At 37.8% G+C, this 12429-nt stretch overlaps 1 protein-coding gene across 1 annotated transcript; it reads left to right on the forward strand.

Annotated features, from left to right (window-relative positions):
* The first annotated feature begins 120 nt into the window (after nucleotides 1–120).
* On the forward strand, nucleotides 121–4802 carry cyp11a1.2 (cytochrome P450 family 11 subfamily A member 1, tandem duplicate 2). The gene is made up of 9 exons (XM_088340164.1): nucleotides 121–1186; nucleotides 1389–1544; nucleotides 2175–2374; nucleotides 2819–3022; nucleotides 3348–3508; nucleotides 3593–3759; nucleotides 3845–3923; nucleotides 4024–4215; nucleotides 4287–4802. The coding sequence occupies exons 1-9, from the start codon at nucleotides 912–914 to the stop codon at nucleotides 4407–4409; spliced, it is 1557 nt and encodes a 518-aa protein (XP_088196290.1). The 5' UTR covers nucleotides 121–911; the 3' UTR covers nucleotides 4410–4802.
* The last annotated feature ends 7627 nt before the right edge of the window (nucleotides 4803–12429 follow it).

Here is a 12429-nt window from a genome sequence, read left to right on the forward strand (position 1 = left end):
TATTATTTAGCGCCTCCTAGTGGTTACATTTTTTTCATTCATTAAAAACAACAGAATTAATTTGGAGAATAAGCAAAAATGCATGAACTATCATATAAAAGTGATTTTTAATTTCTCATAAATCGAGTAATTTGTATTTATTTTACATAAGATGAGGCTCGCCTAAAGGGACCTAACATGTTTCTCAGCCATCTTTCTGCCATGGGAACCCAAAAAACAAAACAGTTCTTATTTAGAATCTTTTTTTTTCTATTTTCTCTTTCATTCGTTTTATTTTATTTTTCCCTTTTCCTTTCCCTCTTTTTTCTTAGCTTTTTTCTTTTTTTGTATTTAGTTTTATTGGCTCTTTCTCATTTTTCCCTTTTCCTTTTTTCTTTTCTTTTTTCTTAGCTTGTGTATTTTCTTTCCATTTTATTTAGTTTAATTTTTTTGTCTCGCTTTTTTTCCCATTTTTCCATTCAGTCTGTCGCTTTCTTTACTTTTATTCTTTTTTTCAAAAACTTGTTTAATTTCCCTTTTTGTTTTTTTTATTCTTTTTTTAACATTTAGCATTTTATCTTTCCTTTATTCGTTTACCCCTTTCTGTTTTGCAAAATGTTGGACAAAAAGAAAAAAATGAAATGGTGCAGTTTGGTCACTTTGAGACTCCCATTATTTGTAATCTTACTAGTTTGTGTTTGCACTACACAATACAGTGATATGTACTTGTCAAATATTACATTGTCCCTTTAACAACACGTCGCAATCAGTTTGAAAAGTTGAAAAATGTTTATTTCTGTCAAGAACCTCTACCCAAAGCAAGTTCAACTTTAGAGAACCTTGACTGGAAAAGGGGTGGGTTTAACTATTTAAACCAGCCTCCCATCTATTAAATCTGCTGCTTTTGTCAAGAGCAGTAAGCAGTTCTAGGCATGGCCCGATGGAATTTGCGGCATGGATCTTTCACGTTCCCTTCAAGATGCCTCGACAAACTGGTGGCAGCGGGCACCTTCAGGAGCAGCAGTAGCATGCCGATGGTTAGACAGGAGTTCGCCGAGGATGGCAGCATCATCAAACCTTTCAGCGAGATTCCTGGGCTATGGAAGAATAGCATTGCCAACCTGTACAATTTTTGGAAATTGGACGGATTCAAAAACCTTCATCGCATCATGCTGCAGAATTTTAATACCTTTGGACCTATTTACAGGTATTAATCATATATTGTAGGGAATCAGTAAGCATGAACTGACTAGAAATTAAGTCAATAGTTTCAGAATACCAATTGTCCTTTTGCTGTTCATTTATTGTGTGCTCATGCTTATTTGCTATTTAAAACATGTTATTACAGCGCTAAAACTTTATTTCAGATGTTCACGAAACTCCGTCCTTCTCTCATTGTTTATATTTAGAGAAAAGGTAGGCTATTATGAAAGTGTGAATATAATCAACCCAGAAGATGCTGCTGTCCTGTTCAAAGCAGAAGGTTCCTATCCCAAAAGATTGAAAGTGGAAGCCTGGACCTCATACAGAGACTACCGGAATCGTAAATATGGCGTTTTGCTGAAGTAAGTGTTTTCTTTCAATGCTCTCTGCCAGTCGGCCATTCCCCTCAATCTGTGTCCTTTGCTCTCAAAAATGGTTTTATTTTGAATTATACTTTTTAACTGGAGAATATTGTACATGTTTTATTTTAGGCAAAGTGGCTTGCGCATTGATTCAACTCCAAACCTATGCAGCTCAAAATGTTAATAACAATTACACAGTACAATGGAGAATACATGATAGTGCTACATTTGACTAAAATACTTAAAATTCTAATTTTCTCAGTTGTTACTTTTGTTTTTCAATAGCATGAACAAATGTATTGTCCAGTGTCTCATGTTATTATTTGTATTATGTTGTGGCCATGGTTCGTTTCTATTACTACTGTTGTCCAAACTACAGTCCGGGGGCCATTTTTAGCCAGCTGACCATTTATAAGTGACCCCTGGCATATACCAAAACTGTTATTTGTGGCAATTGTTTACCAAATGTTGTCAGTGTCAGTACAATAGGTCTAAAAACAGTTATTGAACACTGCTATGTGTGTATTTAGTCAGATTTTGAGCTTGTGAAATACATAATATGTTAGTTTTGTTTAGAGTTTGCACCATTTCGCCCACTTGCACCTTCAAACATGATTGATTTTCGATCAGGAACGGGCCAGAGTGGAAGTCCAACCGTGTCATCCTTAATAAGGAGGTGATCTCTCCGAAGATGATGGGTAACTTTGTTCCATTGCTGGATGAAGTGGGTAACGACTTTGTGGCCAGAGTCTACAAGAAGATAGAACGAAGCGGACAGAACAAGTGGACAACGGACCTCTCCCAGGAGCTTTTCAAATATGCGTTGGAATGTGAGACTGGCACCCTCACTCATTGGCTCGAAAACTTAAATTGGAACTCAACCCAAAATGGCATTTTATGCTCATTAGTTAAAAAGCAACCCGCCTGTTTTGAGTCAACATTGATCATTTAGGAAGTTGGTGATGAGGGATCATGACATTGCAAATATTTAGACTTTAGCTAATCATAGCTATGCTTCACAAAACAGGTAGACCATGATTGGTTGTTAGCAGAGTACTTGTCCTTATCCCTTGATACCAACTCTTAATATGGCCATCCACACAGAAGGATCAAAACAAGTGGATTTTGCTCTTTAACTGTGTTACATAGTATTGATTAGAAATCATTTGGTTTGACTTGCAATTTGAAAACCTAATATGAACAGAATCCACTTTGGATTGCCAATTCTAAAAACTAGTAGTGTATGATGACGATTTATTTTCCCCTCCACAAAGCTGTGAGTACAGTTCTATACGGAGAGCGTCTGGGCCTGATGCTGGACTATATTGATCCGGAGGTTCAACGCTTCATTGACTCCATCACCCTAATGTTCAAAACTACTTCACCCATGTTGTACATACCTCCGGCGCTACTCAGACAGGTCAGAGCCAAAGTCTGGTTGGACCATGTAGCTGCTTGGGATACGATATTTAACCAAGGTAGGACACTTTTGCTAAAAAAACATAAAATGCTGTCAGAAACGTAACACTTTCAGGCTGCTTTAACTTCTGGTTTTGGGCAATAAAGCTTTTTTATGTTGGAAATTAAAGCAGAATGAAAGTTTTAACTTTTGACAGCTCTTATAGCATCTTCACCCATTGTTCTATGTTGGGGTTTCTTTTTGGCAAATGGGGTTTATTTGACTGGATATGTCTAGGTTTTCGTCTAGATTTAGTCCAAAGTCACTTCCAAGTAAATAAATAGACAGTTTACAAATACTATAACTCTTGTTTTTTACAAGTGTAAATTGGTCTGCCTCACTAGCTGACCGCTGCATCCAGAACATCTACAGACAGCTACGTCAAGAAAGTAGCCCTACCAAGAAATACCCCGGAGTTTTGGCAAGTCTGCTGATGTTGGACAAGCTGTCCATTGAAGACATCAAGGCTAGTGTCACTGAGTTGATGGCGGGAGGAGTTGATACGGTAACCTTGGGGGGCAAACAAGATCTTTCTAAAATATTACTTTAGCATCTGTGTATGGACAACCTGTGTATGTGAATGTTTCAGACTTCTATCACATTGCTTTGGACATTATACGAGCTTGCCCAACATTCTAACCTTCAAGAAGAGCTGAGAGCAGAGGTGGTGTCTGCCAGGGCACGAAGCCAAGGTGATATGGTGGAAATGCTGAAGAATATTCCTTTGGTCAAAGGAGCCTTGAAGGAAACACTAAGGTGATCAAAAAAGATAATCTTGGGGGACTCCGAAGTCAGCTCGTCTCCTATAGAATAAACAACATTCTTTTTTGTACACCTCAAGGTTGCATCCAGTTGCAGTGAGCTTACAAAGATACACAGCCGAGGATATCATTATTCAGAAATACCACATTCCAAAAGGGGTAAAATCATATTTAAAATGTTGTTGTTTTTTTCCCACACACGCCAATGCTTTACCTTACGATATATATTTCTATGACAAGTCTTTGAACATGTGTTTAGACCCTGGTGCAGTTAGGTCTCTACGCCATGGGGAGGGACCCCAAGGTGTTTTATCGCCCGGAGCAATACCAGCCCTCACGCTGGCTCAGGACCGAGAGTCACTACTTCCGCAGCCTGAGCTTCGGCTTTGGCCCGCGCCAGTGCATAGGGCGCAGAATAGCCGAGACTGAGATGCAGATCTTCCTCATCCATGTAAGTTGTAAAAAAAACATCCTTTTCATTTTATACACTAAACAAAGAGCTATTTTATTTTTCCTCGACAGATGCTTGAGAATTTTAGAGTGGAGAGACAGCGGCACGTGAACGTGCAGAGCACCTTTGAGCTCATCCTTCTACCTGACAAACCTATCATATTAACTCTGAAACCCTTGCACAATGGTTTATAAAATAAAATCTTTCCCTATTTACCACTCAAACACACATTTAAAAAGCACCTCAGGAATTTCTTTACAAGTTACCAGTGGTGATCAAAAACCCATATGGACAAAACATGTATGTACAAGGATAAGAACAAAATTCAGATTATTTTGTAAGATCTATTGCATTCCAGGTACCACAATTGTCAGAATTGTTTTATTTTTCCATCCATTGATTCAAGAAATATTCTACAGTTTTAATACGTACATTTGAAAAGGATTAATTTAATAATCTAACCTTGACCACAGAATCAACATGGGACCACTTAAGACTTCAAAGTTGTTTTTTCAGGCTCATTTTATTCTATTCTATAAGGTATTGTTCTGGTTTTGTACTATGTAAATTAAAAGCGGTACCTGCTTCATAGTGTTTTTCTGTTTTATCCTGAATATATATTTGTATAGTGTTTTCTTATACTGCTGGTGAAAAAATCCAAGAACCCCAAAATACTGTGCAGGGGTTTTAAGGAATGTACTGTTGGTTATGTATGTACCACAAAGGCTATTACAAACCGAAGGTCACGCACTACCACCATCTCCTATTCAATACTGATAGATAATGTGACCGTGTGGATGAGTCAAAGTAAAACGAATCTGACATGGAGCTTCAACGTTCCCCGTATTCCACATGACTTCTGCGTTTTTAATTCAACAACTACAGGGAGATTATTAAACCTAAATGTGTATGTCGGCTGTGCTATCATTCATCAGTTCATTCTTGAGATGTCTGTTCTGGCCTCTGCTCGTAAGACTTGCTTGTTTATCCACAGGGTTGGGTAGGGTTACTTTAACTTGATTACTTTCAATTACTTTTGGATTACTCCAATACCAAATATGCTAATAAAAGACAAAATGAACTAAATATGAATAAAATTATGACTCACAACACGTTGTAAGCTTTCTCTCCTGGCTTTGATCTCTTTGATCTCCGGCAAAACTAACATAAAATGCGACAGAAACAAAATGAAAATGAATCCAAACAGCTTGCCAACATAACGTTTGCCGTTCCATGTATTCCATTACTCCCTAAGCCTGCACAAAATGTAGTAATTTTATTCATATTTAGTTTCTTTTGTCTTTTAGTAGCATATTTGGTATTGGAGTAATCCAAAATTAATTGAAAGTAATCAAGTTAAAGTAACCCTACCCAATCCTGTTTATCCAGCCAGTCTACATTTCAGATAGCACCACCCAACAAAATTAGCACATTTTGTAGATACAGCTTCAAATCCAATAAAATACCAGCATCAATAGTTTGGGATTTGATGACAATTTTAAAGGCATAATATTATGTTTTGATTATCCTATTTGTTGTAGCTAAATATAGCAAACCAAATATTAGAAACAGCTACTGGTATGCAGTAAGTGTACACCTGCAATTTTCGTGTATATACTGTGCCGAATGTTATTTAAAACTTAATCTAACATTTAGACAGGGTTGGGTAGGGTTACTTTAACTTGATTACTTTCAATTACTTTTGGATTACTCCAATACCAAATATGCTAATAAAAGACACTAAATATGAATCAAATTACTAAATTTTGTGCAGGCTTGGGGAGTAACGGAATACACGGAATGGCAAAAATGATGTTGGCAAGCTGTTTGGATTTATTTTCATTTTGTTTCTGTCGCATTTTATGTTAGTTTTGCCGGAGATCAAAGAGATCAAAGCCAGGAGAGAAAGCTTACCACGTGTTGTGAGTCATAATTTTATTCATATTTAGTTTCTTTTGTCTTTTATAAGCATATTTGGTATTGGAGTAATCCAAAGGTAATTGAAAGTAATCAAGTTAAAGTAACCCTACCCAACCCTGCATTTAGAAACTCTCAGACACATGTTTTGCTGTAAATTGAATTGCTTGAATCTTAGAACTTACAGGTTTCGGTGCTTTGATGCCAGATCTTTAGCAACAGCCTCTGTAGGAAGGCCAAATCCCGTCCTTCAGGAGATAGATGCTGTGGGTAGAACATCCGTTATCAGCGAGTCCATGGCAAAAGGGGAAACATTTTGCCTGATCGTGGAACAGTTCTTTTGATGGACAGGATAAGCAAACACTGCATTCAACCTCTTTTTGCAATGTGGGTTTTGCGAATACGGTAATGTGGCAGCCACAAAAGGGGTTTTCTCTATTTTAAAAAGCATTTATTGTCATGTTTAGGCCCCAATCTTGACCACTAGATGTCTCTTGTACACCATCTGATATAAAAATGCTAAAAAAAAACAATCTGTCTCGGCTTTGACGCGCACTGGCAGACTTTGAAAAATCGTCTTTTAGTGCACTCAATGTCAACCTTCAACGTATTTATGCAACAATTGGAGATTTAAAGACATCTTGATCGAAATATAAACAATCAGAAAAATCCCATTGTTATATATGGCAACATTTTATTTCTCAAATCTGGGCCCTCTCTTACTATATAATAAATACTTTAAAAACATTAAAATGTGCGTTGCATAAATAGTATTTGTCGTTGAATAATTATTTTCCTCAACAGACGCAAAGCTGAACAACATTTTCATACTCATGCATTCAACGATTGGATTCGTTATGGTTGTGTTTGCAAATAAACCTTTGACTCCAATATTCTAAAGCAAATGAAGTGGTCACAATCCTGTCCTACAAGTAGGCTGCGATAACATTGTTGATTTATGGGTGATATTATTAAGCACATGCAGTCAGATACTTCAGACCAGAGAGTACACAAAACACAAGTCTATCCATCAATCCATGTATTTATAACCACTACATTTACATTTAATTTTATCCAAAACAAACCCTTGTTATCAAGACATAATCCTGTGGCAGACAGAACGTACTTGCTTATTGTCCTCGGCCCTTTCACACATGTCACTATCAAGCTGAACAGACAGTGTTGAATAGAGGGGGGAACCTGAGGTTCTGATGCATGATGGAGGGGGTTTTGACAATTGTACAATTCCAATCTGGGATGGTGTGGTTGTGACTCCCTCGGGACAGCATGGTGAAATTGAGCATCTAATTGAAAGGGCAGTGGATGAAGGGACAATCATGACAGTAGATGAGATGGGGTCTCTGTAGGGATGACGCGTGAGACAGCATCCCCTTGTCCCCAAGTCTTTTTTAAAGATTTGTGTGCATATATTACATAGTTTTAACTATGTAGACAAAAAGAATACTAAATGCAGAACATTGACTGCAAAAATCAACTGGAGACTTCCAAACTTTATCATCTTAGGCGCAATCAGTGTGAGAAATGCTGATTTGATCTTGGGAGCCATTTTGTCTGCTGCCTGCAAGCGTCTGTTGCAGCATAATTTATCCGTTGCCCTGGCCCCGTGTGACTGTTCACTAATGCAACATGACTACATCCATATGTGTACTAATCACTGCAGTTTGGAGCTTCTTGAGCTCTGCTGCCTTGTTTTCCAATGGAGTCTTACAACACTGGGCTGTGTTAGGTGAAAGTAGAGTCTTTAATTTTGGTTTAAAAAAATTGTGTTTGCCACACTGTGAGCACATAGTTTGTATTCTGCCCCAGTGGAAATGGTTTTGTCATAAGATTTGCGCTGAAGCATCAGGCATACTGTGTTAATTATTTTCTGATTTAAGTATCAAGTGTGCATTACTGAGATCCCACTGTGATTTTGATTTTTTTTATTAACCTGCTTTATTTTACCTTCCTTGGGGAAATCTTTAATCACTACATTTACATGCAGTGTAAAGTCAGTTTTGTAAGGCCATGCAAAAGCATAAAGAAACCCAGGTTGGTATGTTTAATGCCGTCCAATATTGTATATTTTGATCAAAGAGGGTCAAGTTACTCCTTTCTGAGTGATTGTCATTTATCTACAGTATACCTTATAAACTTATTCAATTTATTCCTAAGGTATTTTTTTTTTGTTGGAGCTGCAATGGACCCGAGTCTTGTAGTACAGAATAAAATACTACAGGTTAACTCTGGCTAACTTGGTTAACAAGACTGATTTCCGATTTTGCTGCATCATTCTTATTTTCAGTGTCACTACTGTGAAAACCAGTACTTATGTAAGTGTGAGGCCATGTTTCTAGCAAGAAAAATACGAGCACAACTCAAAATGAGATGGAGCAAAGAAGCACACGTTTACAGCAATGAAGAAACAATTACAATGCTTCAATGATTGCGGTGAGCGATATGAATACAATTTTCATTTGAGATTAAACCTAAATGCGGAAACAACATCCACCTGAGTAATGATCCAGTCAGTTACTCTTAAACGCCATGTATACGGAATTAACTCTTGTTAGCACTAAAGATTTTTAACAACTTTGGAACCCACTGATCCTCTCTTCTTTATAAAACAACTGTATAAAGCAAAAAAAATTAACCATCTTCAAGAGTAACAGTTACGTCCACTGTTAGTAGAGTCAGTAATCACGAAAACACACACTCCACAAAGAGGCATTCTGTACAATCCAGACATCCATATATAATCATCCAACAAGCTGCACAAAAAACACAGAGGGGGGATAGTTACCACACGGGTGAATTCCATATTTTCCCATGTTTTTAATCTTATCCAACATGTAACATCAAAGACATTTACAAAGGAGTAACGACGTCTTTTATCACATTTCGCAATGGCTTGACCCTGAAGCAAAACAAACATTTGTTGATCGACCGTTGAGTTTCAGGAAAACAAACTCCCTTTTTGGTCGGGAAGCAGCACTTTCAGATCAAACAGTAAGCATACGTCTCAGTGAACACCACCAAACCCCAGGAGATCACAGAGAGACTGATGGGAACGGTCTAATGACTGCTGTGCAATGTGTTTATCTGCACCTGTGGCTCTTTCTCCATTGAGAATTTGAGATATCACTCCTATCAACAAAGAACGATTGTTGTGAGAACACATTCGGTCAGCATATATATTCATTTGAAAGCAAAATGAGACTTGGGGTTTGGCAGCCTGGTGTGGATTTATATTTACATTGAATCTGCATCAGAACCTGCACAGCTGTGAAACATCTTTGTACCAATCTTTTGCATAGAAAGTTTGTCTTATTTAATGGTATGCAAAGTGTAGTGGACCCTATTTGACCTTCTCGGTGGAGGGATACAAAACATGTCAGTTGCGTAAAAGTAGATTCTCTAAGTCTTAAATTATAGGATTTTAAAGTTGCACATAATTTTAGGACAGATATGCCATAAAAACCTTAATTGATCCATCTGAAATATGTGAAAATGTGACAGCTAAGGTATTGCTAGAATTTAAAAGAAAAAAGGTCTGCAGTTGTAAACGTTTTATTTTGCTGTAGTGTAGATTATTTGATTTTAGTTTATTCTACTGGAATATTTAAAAAAAAATAGAAAAAGCTCATATGTCCCTACGTTTTGAAATCATAGGTTTATTGGTCTGCTACTGTCTGGCAACCAGTTCAGGGTGTCCTCTGCCCACTGCCCGAAGATAGCTGGGATGGGCTCCAGCACCCCCGCGACCCTACTGAGGATAAGCAGTGCAGAAAATGGATGGATGGATGGATGGTTTATTGATCTCATAAAGCAGAGCGAGAACTTCTCATTTTAATGGGAACAAGACTTCATAAGAATATGTAAACTCATGATGGATCAATAAATAACCTCCTTGGATATATCATTAGCAGCAAATGACAGAGACAGAGACAAAGTGATAACTGATGATTGCATGTTAATTTTGAGGAGGGGAAGAGAAAAAAAGACATTACAGCTAATTCCAATTCTATCTTAAGTCTTACCCGTGTTAAACATCATGCTTTTTCCAAGAAACAGGACTCAGTTTAGCATTTTAAGATCATTGTAACACTTGATCTTGTCGAACTGCTTACAAATGAATATCAATTCCAAAAAATGCATCATAATCTGTAGATTTTCTCCGACATTGGATGGAGCAGGTATAGCAAATTGAATAGGTTCAGTCTGAAAATAAATATTGGCATAACTGGCTGCTTTAATGAAAAATCAATAATTCACCAGGAAGCTTCCAGCTATGTTTTTTCCAAGTACATTTCTAATCTCCCCTATTCTGATGAGAGTAAACATGCAAACTAGAAGTCAAAAGCTGATTTGCGCTCACATTTTACTGTTCGTGCGAAGAATGCTTGTGACCTTGTTACAAATAATCAGCCGATTACCAGGAAGCAGCATGTGGGCTGTGTACCTCCTTGAAACAAGGGGGCGGGGCGTTTGGGGGTATCTGAGAGACAGTGACTACAGCTTCTGCTCACATCATCAGAATTCTGCACACAGCCCGTAAAATGCAGCAAATGGGCTCTTCATTGGAGTGACAGATCCGAGGCTGCTGCCACACAGAGCTTCAATTAGCCTCCAAGAACAAGGCAGCTCCCGTGGGAGGCGTGAGCTGCAGCCCACCTCCTTGCACACACTTTACCTTTCCTGCCTACTTGCTTTGAGGCCTCTGCTTCCTCTGTCATGTGACCCCTAACATCTCACCATTTCCTCTTTTTTTCCCACATTTCACTTCAGTGTCCTTCCTTCACATAATGGCACCATCCTCCAGAACCCTGCTGTGACACCATCAACACATCACAATTCAAGCGGAAGGACTTCCAGGGTGCTAATGGACACAAAGAGAAGAAGGGGCGTTGATATGAAAAATTCTGGCTAACACTACATGTCGGGGATAAAAAGTGGTGTCTAAAAATACAAATCAGAAGGGTTCAAATGCATTTTTTAAATGAAAAAAAAGACCCAGTTAAATAATTTGATTTGTATCTGTAAGCCTCAAATGGTTTAAGTCAGTGTTTCTCATCTGGTGGGTCGGGACCCAAATGCGGGACGCAGGCCTTTGTTTTGGTAAAATAATGCTAGTAAAAAGTCATTTAATCCACTTGTCATAAAGCCACACGAGAAGTGTTTTGGATTTCATTAAACATGCAGGTAATTGAGCATTAAAGGCAATAGTATTACTTCAAGTCGTTTTGGTTTTGCTTTTTTTTAATGTGAATATATTTGACTGTTTCTGGTTCAAACCGCACAATTCTTGCATCTGACAAATTTGAAAGGTGGATTTGTTTTCTTTTTGTCAGTTGAGGTTTGCAATTAAGGTGGGACGATGGTCCCTGAAGTCAGACCAGTTGAGAGCGACTGGATTAAGTATAAAAATACACATATAAAATATAAGATACTAATGATGTTTGTTCCATTTAATTACTCCCAGTTTGGTTGCCTTAGGGGTAGGGTGCCCACCATGAGACTGGGAGGTTCATACCCAAGTATTACAACATTGGTACCCATTGCCTCCCTTCTTGGCACTCAGTATTAGAGGTTGGAATTGGCAGGATTGGTCACCCAAGAACTCCCAATATCAGGTGTTGCAACACATTTGTTGGTATGAATAAAGGGGCTGGGGACACCCTGAACTGGTTGCCATATATATATGTATATATATATATATATATATATATATATATATATATATATATATATATATATATATATATATATATATATATATATATATATATATATATATATATATAATAGGGCAGCACGGTGGCACAGTGGTAAGCGCATGTGTCACAGTTCTGAGGTCATGAGTTCGAACCTTCCTGTGTGGAGTTTGCATGTTCTCCCTGTGCTTGTGTGGGTTTCCTCGGGCACTCCGGTTTCCTCCCATATTCCAAAAACATGCATGTCAGGGTAATTGGACGGTCCGAATTGTCCCTAGGTGTGAATGAGCGAGTGAGTTGTCCGTCTCTGTGTGCCCTGCGACTGGCTGGCAACAAGTTCAGGGTCTCCCCTACCCACTGCCTGAAAATAGCAGGGATGGGCTCCAGCACCCCCCGCGAACCTACTGAGGATAAGCGGTGGGAAAAAAAAAAGAATATATATATATATATATATATATATATATATATATATATATATATATATATATATATATATATATATATATATATATATATATATATATATATATATATATTAGAGACATTAGTTCAGCAGATATTTCCTCTTTCATCAATAAAAAGT

This window comes from Urocampus carinirostris, chromosome 7 (genome assembly GCF_059441175.1).
Source record: "Urocampus carinirostris isolate Australia breed hairy pipefish chromosome 7, RoL_Ucar_1.0, whole genome shotgun sequence".
In the NCBI taxonomy this organism is placed as follows: Eukaryota; Metazoa; Chordata; class Actinopteri; order Syngnathiformes; family Syngnathidae; genus Urocampus; species Urocampus carinirostris.

Bases quoted from the DNA above. Each gene is read 5' to 3' on its own strand.
- cyp11a1.2 (XM_088340164.1), top strand. From the start codon at position 912: ATGGCCCGATGGAATTTGCGGCATGGATCTTTCACGTTCCCTTCAAGA. The intron at 1,187-1,388 runs GTATTAATCATA...GTTTATATTTAG, and splicing joins ACCTTTGGACCTATTTACAG to AGAAAAGGTAGGCTATTATG. The intron at 4,216-4,286 runs GTAAGTTGTAAA...TTTCCTCGACAG, and splicing joins TGCAGATCTTCCTCATCCAT to ATGCTTGAGAATTTTAGAGT.